This window comes from Heptranchias perlo, chromosome 28, assembly GCF_035084215.1.
Source record: "Heptranchias perlo isolate sHepPer1 chromosome 28, sHepPer1.hap1, whole genome shotgun sequence".
NCBI lineage: Eukaryota > Metazoa > Chordata > Chondrichthyes > Hexanchiformes > Hexanchidae > Heptranchias > Heptranchias perlo.
Window position 1 is genome coordinate 24110116 of NC_090352.1, and position 18025 is coordinate 24128140.

Sequence of the window (18025 nt, forward strand, 5' to 3'; positions counted from 1 at the left end):
TGAGATAGGCCAGTATTGGGTTTCAATACTGGACCACAGAAGAATGGCCACTTGCGCAAGGTATCAGAGGGTTGCTGGTGCCCATGTATCCTAGGAAGACTCAGCCTCTTCAGGAAAGGAGAAAAATTGGAGGGGGGGGGGGGGGGGGAATATTTGGAGTATACCTAACTCTAGTCTTTAGGTGGGGGGGTGGGGGGTCATATGACTCATAATTGCTTGGGCAAACTTTTCAAAATTGAAACCAAAACTGTTTGATTGTAAATACCACAGCTATACGACATTTACTCTCCAATAACATTGGAGGAGGAAAATGTATAAGAATCTCATTATGTCAACCTTAAAATTGAAACAAATGGGTTTAAACCTCAAGTGCGAGGCTAAGGGTCTTAATTTTTACGTTGAAAATACATGCAATTATATCTAAATTTTAGATGATTTCCTAATAAACGTAGAATCTAATTCCATCAAAGCCCACCTACGGTGATATATTGAGCGTACCTAAACTATTATAACAATGTTCTAGAGTCAGCAGAGACAATCAGTCCATTGAATAAAGAACTTATTAAAAAGGGGTAGAAAACAAAAGATTGTAAAACTTCATGTTAATCAGTTTTAGACTAATGCAATAGTACTACATTTTGATACTTACCTTACATTCATTAAATCCCGCACACAATGGCCCATAAATTGCTCTGAGCGGCAAACCAACAGTGCTCGCTGCTCATTAGATTTAAATTCACAAAGATACCATGTTCTTTTTGGCAACAACTTCCTTGAAGTGCAATTTCAAAAAATAGCAGTGTTCTTTCCAGGGCTGCGAGAGCAGGGAAAGGATCTCTATGCCCCCTCAACCAATCAGCTTGAAGCAAGCTATGCTGTGAGAACCAGGAAGTGAAACTCTGACAACCACAGACTAAAAACCACGAAGTGCCCGATAAGGCTATTAAAAAAATTAATTTTAACATTTTTTAAATGCCCAAAAACTATTAAAATCAGAAGAATTCATATGCCAAATTTTTAAAAGTTAATTTCAGTGCCAGAAAAGTTGTTTGGCAGTCATTAATGATTACCAGACTGTTAAAAGTTAGTTTTGAACTAAAAAAAAACTCAGCATACCTCTTTTGTGGTGAGATTAGTTAGTTTCCAGCTGGACAAGAGAGCACGTTCGTGCTGGTCCATTGATTGCAGTCGATGAAGTCCCTTTTCCTCGAAGCTTTCAGATCACCGGTGAACCAGCAAATACAAGTTCTGGATTTCCACGTTTGACTACACACGTGCGGTCGCCAGAACTTGCTCTTCAATTTGCCCATTAATAACGGTGAGCGCTGTTAAGCTTACGAGAAATTTCGGCCCATTAGATGCCAATTCTTGGGCATGCGATTTATGGAAACATTCACTCAGGTACCAACTAATCCCAATGGGAAAAGGACAAACACAGGAAGAGTTTAGGGCTAGGGTGGAGGAGAGAGGGTGTTGCTGTTTTAAGTTCAAAGCCGATCTTTAGTATTCACTGCAACTGATCCATTATTGGCACACTGTAAACAAAATCAACAGTTCTAAATTTCAGGTTTGATTTGTTTGTAGTGAAATAAGTGACCCTTTGTGCTAAGTAAATACACAAATTCTAGCAGAGAAAGAAAAAGTAAAATTCCAAATGCTGAAAATCAAATAAGAACAGAAAATACTGTTAACGGGGAAAGAAAGAATGCCATTTCAAATTTAACAGCTATATAAATGGAAAGCTCCATGACAATATGGAAAAAGTAAGTCACCTTTTACGAAACTTCCCACAAAGAGAATTTATTTCATTTAAATGGTCACTAATAAAAGGTGGATTCATTCAAGTCATGTGGCAAACCAAAAGTTTTACATTACATTTTATACTGTAACATTTGGACAATCTGCTTATAGTTCACTCAATAGTATAATAAAAATCAATGTGCATCTGTTAATACATATATATGTATTAATTTAGGACAGTTTTTCTTAGCACTGATTGATCATATATTGTATATTATAGGGTTAAGTGAATTAATGGTTGGTTGATCCATTCCCACAATCTTGACTTCCATCACAATCCAGCTTCACTACATCTCCAACTAGTTGCAATAATTTCTCTCCTTTTCTGGTCCCAACATATTATTTCACAATACAGTTTTGTCATAAATCTATTCCATCATCACTCTCGTTTAACAGGAACAGCAAATATGTAGAGTAGCAACAATGCACAAATGGAATAAAGAAATACTGATGGTATATTTCTGGATATAAAATCCAACAGTTCACATCAAAAATTGATATTTTAAGATCTTAAAGTGTCAGGAGTCTTGAAGAATGAAACGACGAATGCTGTAAATAGATTACTGATAACATGCACTTTAGGATGGGGCGGGTTAAAGGAAGGTTGCCAAAAGGGAAGCTGTCCTTTAAGGTGATAGCCCTTGGTTCTCAGCTTGTCACTCAAAAAAAACTATTAAGCTTGGTGTTGTAATCCCAATCCTAATGTTTTGTTTTAAAACTACCCTCTTCCCACCGCCCTCCCCACCGCCCTACTTTTCCTCCTCTTGTAGGTTATTTGCCATCATACGTCTTCCTGGAAAATTGAGTTTTGTAATTGGCTTAAAGAAATTACTTTTCATTTTGTAAGGATTTGGCCCATCATTTTTCCCATTCCCAACTTGAAATGAGGCACATTGTCTAAATAGAGTGGGATGTGAGGACAAACAGTTGAGATCATATTAAACTCAGCCCACCAAGGAAAGCAAATTCATGAGCTTCAGGGTTTATTACTTGTTTTTTGCATAGTCAATATTTATTTCAATAACTCCACTTTTCCTATACTCAAGATTCCAAATTTACTTTGAATTAAATCAGAGCTCCAAATAAATGACAACTGTAGTATAATTAATACAATTTTTTTTTAAAGTTTTTCTCATCTTTGGCACTGCTTTTCAGTGATCCAAATAGTATAGGCTTATATTACTTATATTATTCCTTTGGATTGATTTCAAAATTTGATTACTTACTTGGATATGTTTCAGTCAAAGAACATATTTAAACGCACCCTAAATTTTGTTCTTGCATTAGAAGTATAAACCTGTACAAATACAGTTCAGATCAACTCAAAATAATTTTAAAACACTTCTGCACCCACCCTATGTTAAGGAGTAGGGTTTCACACAAAACACTAAGTTGTCTCCTCAGGATGATCAATGTTTCAAAAACATACCATTAAGGTGCAAGATTTTGTATGTTTAAGTCAAAGTACACATAATACTGAAAAAGATTTTCCATATTTAAAAGTGGATTATGAGATTCAGATTTTGTTCAGGATCCAATTGCAAAATAAACCACACAACAATATTGACACTTCTCTTTTAATTATAGTTCAGAATGTACATCTACTCCAGCCCTTGACACCTCCATAGGTTTCATGAAGATTCCTTCCATTGCTTTCCAAGAATTGTACTGGTTTGAATACTGCATGCCATGAACTTCACGCTGGCCATTTATTGGTCGCCCATACTGTTCTCCTGTAATAGAGAGCAGGACCTCTGTAGCAGTATGCTTGAACCTTACTGGATTATTTCGTTCCCAGTATGTTCCACTACACACGACAGTCCAATTATCCAGGTTATCTCCTTCTCCATCTTCACCAAATGCACTCACCTCCTTTTTCAAATAACATGAAGAAAAATATTAATAAAATCTCCATTCACCAGATCTAAACAAAATTATAAATTAGTGTAGTCTGAATAACGCCATCCATTTTCTATACAATCCTTTAATTCTTCAAAGCAGGCACAGTTTAATAAAGGCCCGTTGTGGCTACGTACATTTGCAAATAAGTTACAACCAAAATAAAAATAAATAACACCAAGATACATCTGAGAAAATTAAGCAAAATTAAACCAGCTACAAGACTCAACATAAGTCAGGCAAAGTCTTAAATTCAAAACAAAATAGGAAAAAAAGTAGAAAAGATGAGAAAAAAAACTATTTGCCCAGAAATTGAGATAGCACGGATGAACCGTTAAGCCCATTAGTGTTGAAGTTTCACTCCAACCTGTAAAAGGTACATGGAAAAAATAAAAAATTATAGTAATAATGCTTAATATTGGTTGGTATCCGCTACTTACCAATACTGCAATTCAACAAACCCCCGTTTATAAGAACATAAGAAAGAGGAGCAGGAGTAGGCCAATCGGCCCTTCGAGCCTGCTCTGCCATTTAATAAGATCATGGCTGATCTGATCCTAACCTCAAATCTAAATTCATGTCCAATTTCCTGCCCGCTCCCCGTAACCGTTTGAGATTTTAGGCAGGCTCAAACCAAACAGCCAGCTTAGAAAACTCCATTTTACAACCTCTGGGAAACTACACATTGCTATATTTTCAGTATTTACAGATCTATTTTAAGAATTTGTTTTGAAAAGTTCCACAACAGACTTGATCAGCAGCAACAGATTCATTGCATCAATCATATCATTGCGATATACCCATCATTTTACCTTAGTCATTTAACTTAGTCTGCTGAATCATACAAATTTCAGTTATATATCTGTCCTGTTCATATTAGTTTCCTCTGTATTGCTATGACATTTAAAAGAGAAATGTACCTTACTGAATTTTCACAATTCTAAAAGTTACTAGGAGAGATATCCATGCTTCTCAGTTCATCCCCCACCCCCAATTTCCTCAGTTCTAATGTTTCATTCTTTAAAGTTGCTGCTCAGAGGCAGGTAGAAGAGACTATTTTGTGTTGAAGCCTACCCTTCAGTGGCATCATATGAGTCCATTCCCAGTGTTATTTTGGATGTCCCATCGATAACTCTCTAAGCTTATTTATGATGTCACTGGAGTGCAACAATAAGCCTTTTAACATTTAGGATCTGTAAAGTATAGCTGAATATGCTCCCTCTTTTAGCAACTTTTCAAAAAATATAATTTATAGCATGTGTAGAAAAAATGTGAAAAAAGGCTTTTGTTCAGGGAATAATTTATTCGTTATGCTTCTCCAGCTTGGCATTATAATGAATTATTCTCCTAGCTAATTTCCTTGTATAGAAATTATGACTGTCCCAAAGCAAATACTGTAACATTTAATAGTTTTTCCACCTTATTAAGTTGGAGTCATAGTCTTACATGCTCACTGCATAGTATTCTTTGGTATAGGTTAATTGTGCTACAAGTGGAAATTATCCCTGTGCTGCATCGCAATTCATGTGAGCAGGACATTTAAATAAAGCATAAGACATACGCTGTTAATTAAATTCCACCAATATAATACTTATGATATGAATAGCAAGGCAATAGGTACATGTTTGTGATCCGAACTGACAGCGATTGCTTTGTTGAGAAACTCCTGAACACAGTCTAGTTTTAGTAAGGATGCCATTAATGGGTACCTTTGAGATTCATATTATTTCAGTGCACATTAGTCAGAATGGAATTATATTGTCTACTGGCACAGCTAGTGCTGACCTTAGGAAAGCTGTTCCTGGTCTCGTGCAGAATATGGGCATTGGTGTGATGACTTTTACACCCAAATATTCATGCACAGTGTACTGTACTATAAAGGCTGAAATATGAATTTCAGACAGATAACAGGCCTAACCAAATGATGAAAAAAAAGAGTATTAGGAAACAGTGCATTTAATTTACTGTACAACATTTTTCATCCAAAGCTGGAGATTTACAGCTGGTGTGAATTCACCACCTTGAGATGTTCTCATATCGCTAACCATAACAGCCTAGTGTGCCACCCATCCCAATCACTAATGCCAACTTCTGCAGTAGGAAAAAGCAAAAAAGTAAAATCTGTGGCCAATTAGGAAAAACTCTTGGAAATTCCTCCCCAATGCAATCAAGTAACCTCCAAGAGACTGTTGCTCCCCATGATACATCAAGAGGTGTACTTAACGAAGAACACCCCTCTTCCCTAATTTCCTTAGGAACAGTGAATTGTTTTATTTTTGCCTTTCAAGTTTCACACAGGTCATTTTAAATGAATGCTGGAATTTATCATTTGGCATGAATGCTGGAATTTATCATTTGGCTCATGAACTTTCTTAAAATCAAACTCAACTCTAAATAAATATGTAAGTGAGAAATGCTGACCAAAATTGAAACTAGACTGCATTTCTATTTCCATCTGAGATCAAATTCTCTACTAAATAGATAAAAAAAAATCTGTAACCCTACATTGAGTGGGAGTAGAAAAATCAATGAGGTTCAGCATATTTTTCCAGCTGACATAAGTAACTTACAAGAACGCAATCAGAATTTTGAAGCTGTAAACAGAAACTGCCATCAACTTTCTTCCTTTTATGTGCTTTAGTAGCTGCCACTTACATTGCCCCGCAGCTTGTTTGAGCTCATTCTGCTGACAATACAAATAGCTGCAAGTTTGCAACAGGCTTGCTTTCAAGTCAGTCAATACACAGAGGCAAACCACCTAAACAGTTCACAAATTATTGCTTTGGCCTGACACCCTAACAAATATGAACCCTACTAAAAAGCCTTTTGCTGATCAACTCTGCTTGTGTGATCAATGAGATTTCCTATCTGCAATATGGGCAATGCCTGAAGATGAGAACATTTGCACCTCATGTAATAATGCATTTCTTTTAGAATTAATGAAAGTTCAAATTAACTGCACACCCAGATATCCTCTAGGCATGGGAACGTCACTATTTAGTGCTTTGGGAGCTGATTGCGACTACAGTGTGAAACTTCGCCAGTGAGGATTGAGGCTAAACTAATCCAAAAATAATTAAGTTCATGTTAATGTAAATGCAAGGTAATTCATCACCACTTCCAAAGCATTAGATGAAAACTTTCCTCAAGGGTTCCATAGAAACATTTTTAAGTGCTAAGCAAAATGAAGAAAAACTTCCCTGCACAAAGCTTATATTGTTTTAATGATTTCTTCAAGGTCAAGGTACTGGTTTGGAATAAAAATACATTAAATGTTTGGCTCATTAATAACGCTTGTGTTGCTAACCATTTCCAGGTGGAATTTCAGTCTCTGGGTTCTTAGTTTGATGGCCAGAAAATGTTTCAAACTCTAATAGAAATTAAGCTGAACAACATATAATTAAACAGCGGCTTCATTATTAGCATTTTGGATTATGGAGCATAAGAGTAAGCAAGAAAAAAAAGGACTTATATAGTACATTTCAGGTTCTCGGGACATCCCGAAATGTTTTGTAGCCAATGAATTACTTTTAAAATGGAGTTACTGTTGTTTTGTCAGCAAGCTTGGCAGCCAAATTGTGCACAGCTGGATCCCAAAAACAATCATGAGATGAATATCCAATTAATCTGTGTTGGTGGTGTTAGTTGAGGGATGAATGTTGGCCAGGCCACTGAGAGAACTCCCTGCTCTTCTTTAAAAAGTTTAACATCTTATCTAAAAGACAAAAATGCAGCACTCCCTCAGTATTGCACTGAAGTTCCAGCCTGCATTGTGCTCAGGTCCTGGAGTGGGACTTGAACCCACAACCTTCTGACTCAGAACCAAGAATATCACAAATGAACTACAATGACATTTGGTTTGACGTAGATTGCTTTGCAACATAGGTACAATGACAAACAGATGCAATTCAACCCCCAATTATTTAACAAAAAATTTACACGAGAAACTTCAAACATAATTTTTAATCAACATAAAAGTGCCAATGAAAGGTCTTTACAGTAAATAAACTACCTAAGGTATCTCAATCTATTTCAGGTTTTGATTGCTTTCAGTGGAGAGGTAATCAAACCCATGTATCAATGTGATGGGTAGGAGTTCTCAGCTGGGATTTAAACAGTCAGGGTAACTGACTAAGGGTTAAATACAAGGCTGCAACCCATCCCACAGAACCATTTATTTTGCCATGTGCAGAGATCATAACACATAATAAAAGCCAGCATGGTTCTGAAGGGTAAATTAACATCATTTTTATAAACAAATATGGCAATGATATAGGAGATAACACAATGTGGGCCTAGTAACAATTTGGAAAAACAGACTTTCAAACAGAGGTCAAGAGTGCTTATCTCACTGGAGAAGTTGTCTTCTCTCAGTTGGGCTACTAACAGGCGCATACAAACAATGGCAGTAGCTCAGGAAAGATTATATCGAGACATCCTCTCTAATTCCAAAATCAATGTGATGAATTGATAACTAGCCAGTGGTTTGCAATAAGACTAGACTATAACATCTACTAATGTTATCCTAATGTAACCCCTCAAAATTTTGAAAAAGATATCAGAAGTTTACAAAAGATACTAAGTCTGAAGACTCAACGGGGCTTTGTGGTTTCATCTTTATGAAATAAAACAAACTTATGGAAAATTTACTTCCCTTAACTACAAACTCCAATATATCTTGTTTGTGTTTATACATCGGCGGGGGGGGGGGGACCCTTAACATTAGAATACAGGAACTTTACTTGTGATAACCTGAAACATGGTCGGTCGACGGGGCCGTGTGGCCCGGTCGACAGGTGAGCCAGTCGGTTGATGGGTGGGTTGATAGATCGGTCGGTGGGTAGAAGATAGAAATTTGTTTATGTCCATTGCATGCAGTGCTCAATTCTTGCACAGTGCCACTTGGCAGCAGGAACAGAATATTCAGAAAATAAGTCAAGGCCAGCTCCATAAGTGAGACAGACACAAAAAACTACTGAGTCATGAATTAGAATCAATCTCATTGGTATAGATATTTATCATGTCACATATGACCTCAATATATCCCATTAATAACCACATATCTAAAATGTAATTAAATTTATGCCTTTGTAACATCTGTTTTATGCAGAGCAACAATAGATCAGGTGCCAAAGTAATATTTTCTGCTGATCTGGAACTAGAACAAAAGAAACTCTTTATTTTGAGAGCAGTGGAATTTTGACCCCATGGAGAACTATGGGCTATCAAATCAAAATCCCCAGAAGTTCTCATTCATTTAATTTTAGTACATTCAAAGGGGGGGGGGGAAATCACTCTCATAGATACACATTCTCCCAAATGTACCAAACATGGCTGTGTTTTACAGTATTTAAAAGCAAATCCCTTATGTCTCTATAGCAGGAGTAGTTTGTAAATGCCAGTGGCTAAGAATGACGCAGGTACATATTGCCAGGGTTGTCAGCTGTAGCCTTTAGCTTTCTTTATAGTCAAATATCACATGCAAATTTGCCAAACTCAACTGACTCAAGACAATAATATGCACTTACATAGTCCCTTTCCTATAATACAATATACCAAAGTGCTTCATGAGGCAAAAGTAACCAGACATGGTGTATAAATGCAAGTTGTTATTGTTGTTTTAAGTGCTGGACATTAAATCTAACAACACAGACACATGCTGACTCTCAATTTATTACAACAGTGTACTGCCCTCCCAACAACATCACCTGCAATTTATATAACTTTAAAGTGTACCTCAAACAAATGAAAAACAAGATTTATAGCTCAAGGGTGCCCCCTCTTGAAAGTCTAATGTATGTTCAGACAACTGAAATAAACTATTAAAGCCCTATTTATATTGCCATCTAGGGAATCAAATCAGAGCAAATATTTACTGAGATCCAACTGGCAGTGTGCATGTTATTAATTCTGGAATTTAAATTGGTCCCAGCTTTGACTAAATATAACTTTTAGGGAAATTTCATGACCCAACAAAACCAGCATTAAAAAAAAATCAAAGCCAGGCCTGCATTTTCCTCCCATTCTATATTGTGATTGATGTATTACACACCAGCAGCAATATTAGGGCAGCTTCACTCAATTTCTACATGAATGTTCTCAGTGATTAGCCAGATTGCAGCACCAAGTGGATATAAATGCAAGTCTAAATGCACGTAAACTCTATTATCATGCAATATTTTGAAATGTTGCACCCATACCCACAGAAAGCACTGCTGACACAATTGTCCAGCACAAAAGAAGCCAAAATATACAAAATCTATCACAATGGAATTTCTCTTGCATTACAGACAGCAAGATATGTAGCCACTAATTTGACTATAGTGCCAGAAGACAACAATACGGTACTGAAGGCATTACTTCACATTTCAAACTATAATCAGTCCAAGAAAACTAGAGATAAGCCACCTTTGGAAACTTATAACTGGACCAATTAGAATCAGGGTCAAGAACATGACCAAAGAAAGGAATAGAGTAAGTATTCTAGTTCTGCCACATCCAGTCAAGAATGGTGGTGGAAAACCAGGCAATGGGAAGAGCAGGTGGCTCCAGGAGCATTCCCATCCTCAACCATGGTTGAGCCCAGCATATAAGTGCAAGAGACCAGGCTGACGTGTTTGCAAGTGTCTTTAGCCAAAATTGCTGAGTGGATGATCCCATTAGCTTCCTCACGATACTCATCAAAGAAGCCAGTGTCCAGCCAATTCGGTTCACTCCATGTGGCATTAAGAGGCTGAGTGCACTGAAAACATCAAACGCTATTGGCCCTGACAACATCCTGGCTGTAGTGTTGAACAACCTGTGCATCAGAGCTAGCCACTCCTCTAGCCAAGTTGTTCTAGTATAGCTATGATACTGGCATCGACTCGACAATTTGGAAGATTGTCCAGCTATAACCCATCCACAAAACACAGGATATTTCTATCCCGGCCAATTACTGTCCTATCAGCCTTCTCCCACTCATCAGTAAAGTGATGGAAGGAAGCAATAGCGTCATCAAGTGACACTTATTCACCAATAACCTACTCACCAAAACTCAGTTTACACTCTGCCAGAACCATTTGGCTCCAGACCTCATCACAGCTTTGATATAGACAGATGCAAAAACGTCAGAGAAAGTGAGAGTTTCTGCCCTTGATGTCATGGCATCGTTCGACTGAGTATGACACCATGGAGCCCTAGAAAAATTGAGGTCAATGGGAGTCAAAGGGAAAATCCTCCAGTGGCTGGATTCACACCTGACACAAAAAGGTGTTGTGGTTGTCGGAGGTCCTCAAGGAAGCATCCGCAGCCCAACCATCTTCGGCTGCTTCACCAATTATCATCCCTCTGTCAGAAGCTCAAGAATGGGGCTGTTCACTGACAATTCCAGTGTTCAGTTCCGTTCACAATTTCTCTGATAATGAAGCAATCTATTCGAGCCTACAGCAGGACCTGGAAACATCCAGGCTTGGGCTTTTTTATTATTCATTCATGGGATGTGGGCGTCACTGGCGAGGCCGCATTTATTGCCCATCCCTAATTGCCCTTGAGAAAGTGGTGGTGAGCCGCCTTCTTGAACCGCTGCAGTCCGTATGGTGACGGTTCTCCCATAGTGCTGTTAGGAAGGGAGTTCAAGGATTTTGACCCAGCGACGATGAAGGAATGGCAATATATTTCCAAGTCGGGATGGTGTGCGACTTGGAGGGGAACGTGCAGGTGGTGTTGTTCCCATGTTCCTGCTGCTCTTGTCCTTCTAGATGGTAGAGGTCGCGGGTTTGGGAGTTGCTGCAGTGCATCCTGTGGATGGTACACACTGCAGCCACTGTGCACCGGTGGTGAAGGGAGTGAATGTTTAGGGTGGTGGATGGGGTGCCAATCAAGCGGGCTGCTTTGTCCTGGATGGTGTCGAGCTTCTTGAGTGTTGTTGGAGCTGCACTCATCCAGGCATGTGGAGAGTATTCCATCACACTCCAGACTTTTGCCTTGTAGATGGTGGAAAGGCTTTGGGGAGTCAGGAGGTGTGTCACTCGCTGCAGATTACCCAGCCTCTGACCTGTTCTTGTAGCCACAGTATTTATATGGTTGGTCCAGTTAAGTTTCTGGTCAATGGTGATGGTCGGGGATTCGGCGATGGTAATGCCGTTGAAAGTCAAGGGGAGGTGGTTAGACTCTCTCTTGTTGGAGATGGTCATTGCCTGGCACTTGTCTGGCGCGAATGTTACTTGCCACTTATCAGCCCAAGCCTGGATGTTGTCCAGGTCTTGCTGCATGTGGGCTCGGACTGCTTCATTATCTGAGGGGTTGCGAATGGAACTGAACACTGTGCAATCATCAGCGAACATCCCCATTTCTGACCTTATGATGGAGGGAAGGTCATTGATGAAGCAGCTGAAGATGGTTGGGCCTAGGACACTGCCCTGTGGAACTCCTGCAGCAATGCCCTGGGGCTGAGATGATTGGCCTCCAACAACCACTACCATCTTCCTTTGTGCTAGGTATGACTCTAGCCACTGGACAGTTTTCCCCGATTCCCATTGACTTCAATTTTACTAGGGATCCTTGGTGTCACACTTGGTCAAATGCTGCCTTGATGTCAAGGGCAGCCACTCTCACCTCACCTCTGGAATTCAGCACTTTTGTCCATGTTTGGACCAATGCTGTAATGAGGTCTGAAGCCGAGTGGTCCTGCGGAACCCAAACTGAGCTTCGGTGAGCAGGTTATTGATGAGTAAGTGCCGCTCGATAGCACTGTCGACGACACCTTCCATCACTTTGCTGATGATTGAGAGTAGACTGATGGGACGGTAATTGGCTGGATTGGATGGTAACATTCATGCTATCTAAGTGCCAGATAATGACCCTCTCAAACAACAGAAAGCCCAACCATCTTCCCTCGACCTTAATGTTGCCACCATCGCCAAGTGCCCCCATCATCAACATCTTGGGGATCACCATTAACCAGAAGCTTAACTGGACCAACCATATCAACACCATGGCTACATGAGCAGGGCAGAGGCTGGGTCACTACCTGACCCTCCAAAGCCTTTGCACCATCTGCAACACTCAAATCAGGAGTGATACAATACTCAGCACTTGCCTGGATGGATGCAGCAACAACACTACTCAATGCCATCCAAGACAGAGCAGTCCACTTGATCGCACCCCTGCCACTGGATTCAACACCCATCACTGGCACACTGTGGCTGCAGTACGTATGATGTAAAGGATGCACTGCACCAACTCACAACAGTTATTTTGATAACACTGCTCTGCTCTGTGATCTCTACCACTGAGAAGGACAAGATCATCATGGGAATACCATCAGCTCCAAGGTCCCCTCCAAGTAACACACCATCCTGACTAGGACATTCATCGCCATCTTTTCATTGTCACTCAGTCTTGTCCTACACACCAGTGTGGGAGCACTAGAAGACAAGGACGGCAGCGGTTCAAGGAAAAGACTCACCTTCTTGGGTAAGTGGGGGTAGGCAATAAATGCAGCTTTGCTATGGTCAACCTCATTCCAAGAACAAATAAAAAACATTTTTTCACCTTTTAGAAAGCAGCAACAAAACAATGAACTCCAAGACATTTAAAATCATATACAACAAATTTCTCATGAGAACATCCGTTCATTTGTTTACTTTCCACTGCTTAAGACAGCAACTCAACACAAATTGGGGACAAGCTTGGAGGTAAAAGGAGGGGGGAGCAAATAGAAAGTGGAGGGGAAATAGAGGAAGCAGGACTAGATGCTCACAGCGGTAGGGGAGGCTGAATATAGTTAGGCGTCTAACGGCCTCCAAATTATTGCTCACCAAAGGTAGAGTTGCAGAGATTAAGCATCCTCCAGGAAGCCGGAAATTTTTGTTGTGATGAGGTTAATCAATAAGGGGCCAGGACTATGCTGACTGTGGGGAGGGGAGTGGGGGGGAAGTGACCTGGAGTCTGAAGGGTGGGGAACTCCAGGTGTTGGAAGCTTGATTCAGATAGTCCGTGAAGAGATACCAACATCAGCCCCAGGGAAACTTCCGAATACTCCACTGGGGAAGGAAGAAGGTGCATTTATACTACAGCTGGCAAGAATGTTGACATGGGCCACAGCTTGGAAAAGAAGCAGAGTTGGTAAGAAAAAAGTCTCACTTCCGCTAGAGTAGACATATGCTTGAGCAGTCAAATTCTCTCAATCACTTGTTTGACGAAAATACTGGGATTCATTTTATGTTTTTTGCAGTTGCAATCATTCACTTGTAGCATTCAACAGCTTGCATTTATATTGCATCATTAATGTAGAAAAACATCTCAAGGTACTTCACATAGGTGCAATCTAAAAAGCAGAGCCAACAATAAGATATTAGGAGCGCTGACCTAAAGTTTGCTCAAAGAAGTGGATTTTAAGCTAAGTCTTAAAAGAGGAGGTGGAGCGGTAGAGGGGCTTAGGAAGGGAATGCCTGTGTGGGGCCTTTGGCGGCAGACGGTCCGTCAATTGGGAGGGGGGGGGGCGGGTGCGGGGGGCAGCGAGGGAGATGCACAAGAGGCAAGAGTCAGAGGAACAGAGTTCAAGCTGGGTGCGGGATTGTAGGGATGGAGAAGTTTACAGAGATAAGGAGGGTCAAGACCATGAAGGGATTTGAGCTTTTAGGGGACTGCAGGCCAATGCAGATCCAGCAAGGTCAAGGGTGATTGGTGAGCAGGACTTGGCGTGGGATAGGATACTGGCAGCTGATGCTGAACTGAAGTTTATAGAAAGTAGTAGATGGGAGGCCAGCATGGAATAGGCAAGTCTGGAGCCGACAAAGGCATGGGTGAGAGTTTCAGCAGCAGACGGGATGAAGTGGGACAGAGATGGGCAATGTTACAGAGATGGAAGTATGCAGTCTGTGTAATGGGAAGGATATGGGTTCAGAAGTTCAGCTCTGGGTCAAATAGGCGCCAAGGTTGCAAACCATCTGGGCCAGTCTGACACTGTGGCCTGGGAACGGGATGGATTTGATGGCTCGGGTACAGAGTTTGTGGCAGGTGCCGAAGACGATGTCTTCGGTCTTCCCAATGTATAGCTGGAGGAAATTACGGCTAGTCCAAGACTGTATGTCGGACAAGTAGTATGTCAACAGAGGGAGTGGAGGGGTTGAGAAAGGTGGTGAAGAGGTAGAACTGGGTGTCGTCTGCATATATGTGGAAGCTGACCTGATGTCTACAGATGACGACGCCAAGGGGCAGGATGTAGATGAGCACCAGGAGAGGGCCAAGGATAGATCCTTGAGGAATTGCAAAGGTAAAATTGAGGGCTCATGGAGAAGCCATAGCAGGAGATTCTCCGGCTACAATCGGATGGGTAAGAGTGGAACCAAGTAAGGACAGTCTGACAGACATAGAAAACGGAGAAGAGAAGGATGGTGTCGTCGATTGTGGCTAAGGTTGCAGAGAGGACAAGGAGGGATAATACACTATGGTCAGTCAGAGTTGTTTCAGTGCTGTGGCAGGGGTCGAAATCTGACTGCAGAGTTTCAAACAGGGAGTTGTGGGGAAAGTGGGCATGGATTTGGGAAGCAACAACACTTTGGAAAAGAATGGGAAGTTAGAGGTAGGGAGGTAGTTTACAAGGAAGAGGAGTTGAGGGTGTGTTTTTTGAGGAGGGGGGGTGATGACAGCGATTTTGAAAGCATGGGGACAGTACCCGAGGAGAGGGAACCTTTAACAATGTCAGTTAGCATGGGGGCCTGGAAGGAAAGTTGAGTGGTCAGCAGTTTAGTGGGAATGGGATCAAGGGTGCGAGAGGTAATATTATGGATAAAATGAGCTTGGAGGGGGCATATGGGAAGATGGGAGAGAAACTAGGGAGAGGCAGTGTTCAGAGTTAGGGCAAGTGGAAGCCTGGGGAACAGGTTTTACTTGGTGGTCAATGGGAAGGGTAGTGGATGCAGCTGAATGGATGGTTTCAATCTTCGTGACAAGGATTTATATTGCCAGAAAAGGCAGCTCTGCCACTAGCAGCAAACTAGCAGTTTTAACTGACAAAATATATTTTGTTTGCTAGCAGGCTTTTCAGCTCAGCCCCCACCTTTATGGGTAAGCAAAGCAAGTGCACACTCGCTAGTCTCTGGACTTTTTTTGCCATTAAGATATGATAGCCATTTATAGAGCCAAAGTGACTTTGAAACAACTGTGGATGCACAAGCTCAAAACTTTGCAGTTGTTTTCAACTAGAACCAGCTAATGCAGAAACTACTCCACAATATAAATGAGGTGGTTTCTGCAGGGTTGCTATAAAAACTAATTTTGTTTCTGGTTGAAAGTTTCAGCAACAGACTTCTAAACTAATATTGTAAAAATATGTATTAATTTAGTAGGACTTACATTTCTTTTTAAAGTTGCACACACACAGGACATGGGTGCCAAAAAGAAATCTTAAATACCAATTCAGTCAACTCACCTGGTTTCCTGACAATGGTGATGTAAAGTAATGGCTGTGCAAGTTACGGCCCGTGTTGATGTGGGTCAATCGAATAGTCTCACCACATTTTACCGGATTTCCACGCTGGCACACAATGTCACTTTTTCCACGTATCCTCCAGTAACTATTACTGTCATCTGCTTCAGTTACTCCAGTCACAGACTGCTGGCCACTTCCTGAAACATAATGGCATCACAGCAGTTACTTCGAATATCAGTTTAGAAAGTACTCCAGGGAAAAAACAGAAGTTCTTTGAGGACTAAAGTAGCATTTGAGAACTAGTCAAAAATAGCGAGATTTTCAAAAAAAAATAATTCTACAAATACTCAAATTGAGGAATCCTTGGTGGCAGTATAAATATTTCAAAATCAATAACATTTAATTTTTTCTGCAGCCTTCAACTCATTTATAAAATTATATTCTCTCTTCCCTTTAAGTCGCCCTGAACTACGCATTGCTCCCAGCTGAGCAGGTACCTTGTTCTGTGGGCAGAGCTGTGATAACTTGATAATAAGTGGTACAGAATTAGATACCTAGAAAACCAAACAAAAAAGTAGGAGTTTGACAAACGTCAAAATTAATAAGTCGAATAATTGCGTTCGCTGTCTGAGAAACATAGATAGAACGCATCTGTTAGTTGGACCAGAGCCATTGAGAACAAACCTTGAACAGCAAGCTTCAGACTAGTAAACTGACAGCTGTTTATATTACTGAATTTTAACTTTTATAATTTCATGCAAAAAAATTGTGCTTACTTCAAGGTAAGCAATGGTGCACAGGTTCTAACTGGTGAAAGGCAAACTTAACTGATGTCAGGAATTCTTCTTCACAAAAAACGGATCAACACTTGAAATGGACTTCCAGATATAGGAATGAAGACAGTTAAGAGATACCCTGACGAGATGATCATAGTGTCACTAGATGGATCAGCTAAGATGGGCCAAATGTCCTTCCTCATCCTTATTTTGTGATACTGAATAGCAACTACAGGATTCTGACGTGCTGGCTGTTATAGAAAACCTTAGCATTATCAGAGCTATATATTTTTAGCTCTTGGGTGCACAATGTATTTAAAATATTAATTCAATTTTATCCCAACTGCTGTGAGTTCAGTTTCACGAGCTTTCGATCCTCCTGTTCACAGGTTTTAGCTTCCCAGTGACACCAGTTACCAATTTATAAAGTATCCGTTTTCGTCCACTTTTAGTATATCCTAGAGTTCATGAATATCAACTCTCTTACAAAGTAGAGATTAATTCACTTACCAAGCGTGCAAGCAGTTAGTAGCGTGGTCAGAATTAATTGAAAAAACATTAGTATTATTCTTTTTACCTCCGGTAAGTTGCTGGGGACTGGATGGAGACAGTACCTGCAGACCCCACCCAGCCCTCCCTGTGAAAGCTGCACTCATGCAATGTAGGCACAGACAACTCTCTATACAGACCTCTCTCTGAGGTGGAGAGTAGGAACTGGTTGGGACGGGACGGGACGGCCGTTACCCCCCCCCCCTGGTCTACAATAAACGGCGCTAAACGAGTCCATGAAGTGATTTTAAAGACAGTTACCACAAATCCTGAGGCTGGGTGGAAACGCTCATAGTCGCCGCCTCCATACACCCGAAGCTCTATCCCCACACTTACCCGAGCCGTACTTCACCTCATGGGAGTGCAGCCGGACGTTGTGCTTCGTGTTTAATAATTTGATAACGGAGCCGCAGGTGACATAACTCAACTCGGACGTACCCAGGAGGCCGGACACCGAAAAACAGGAAAAAATAATGCAACGAAACAGCAGCAAGAACGGATTTACCCGCACGCTCATTTTGTTTTTTGTCCCTTGTCAACCGCGACCCAGTTACTGCCAACGTCAGCCTCAAGAACCGGGGCCGGG

General features: G+C 40.8%; 1 protein-coding gene across 1 annotated transcript; it reads right to left on the bottom strand.

Moving 5' to 3' along the window:
* Positions 1–1948: 1948 nt before the first annotated feature.
* sdf2 (stromal cell-derived factor 2) lies at positions 1949–18025 on the bottom strand. Its single transcript, XM_068008229.1, has 3 exons — positions 17776–18025; positions 16115–16311; positions 1949–3672 (listed from the first exon to the last, which is right to left on the bottom strand). Exons 1-3 carry the CDS (start codon positions 17954–17956, stop codon positions 3382–3384), a joined length of 669 nt encoding a protein of 222 aa, XP_067864330.1. The 5' UTR covers positions 17957–18025; the 3' UTR covers positions 1949–3381.

Bases quoted from the DNA above. Each gene is read 5' to 3' on its own strand.
- sdf2 (XM_068008229.1), bottom strand. From the start codon at position 17,956: ATGAGCGTGCGGGTAAATCCGTTCTTGCTGCTGTTTCGTTGCATTATT. The intron at 16,312-17,775 runs GTAAGTGTGGGG...ATTATGTTTCAG, and splicing joins TGAGGTGAAGTACGGCTCGG to GAAGTGGCCAGCAGTCTGTG. The intron at 3,673-16,114 runs GTGAGTTGACTG...TATTTGAAAAAG, and splicing joins CACCATTGTCAGGAAACCAG to GAGGTGAGTGCATTTGGTGA.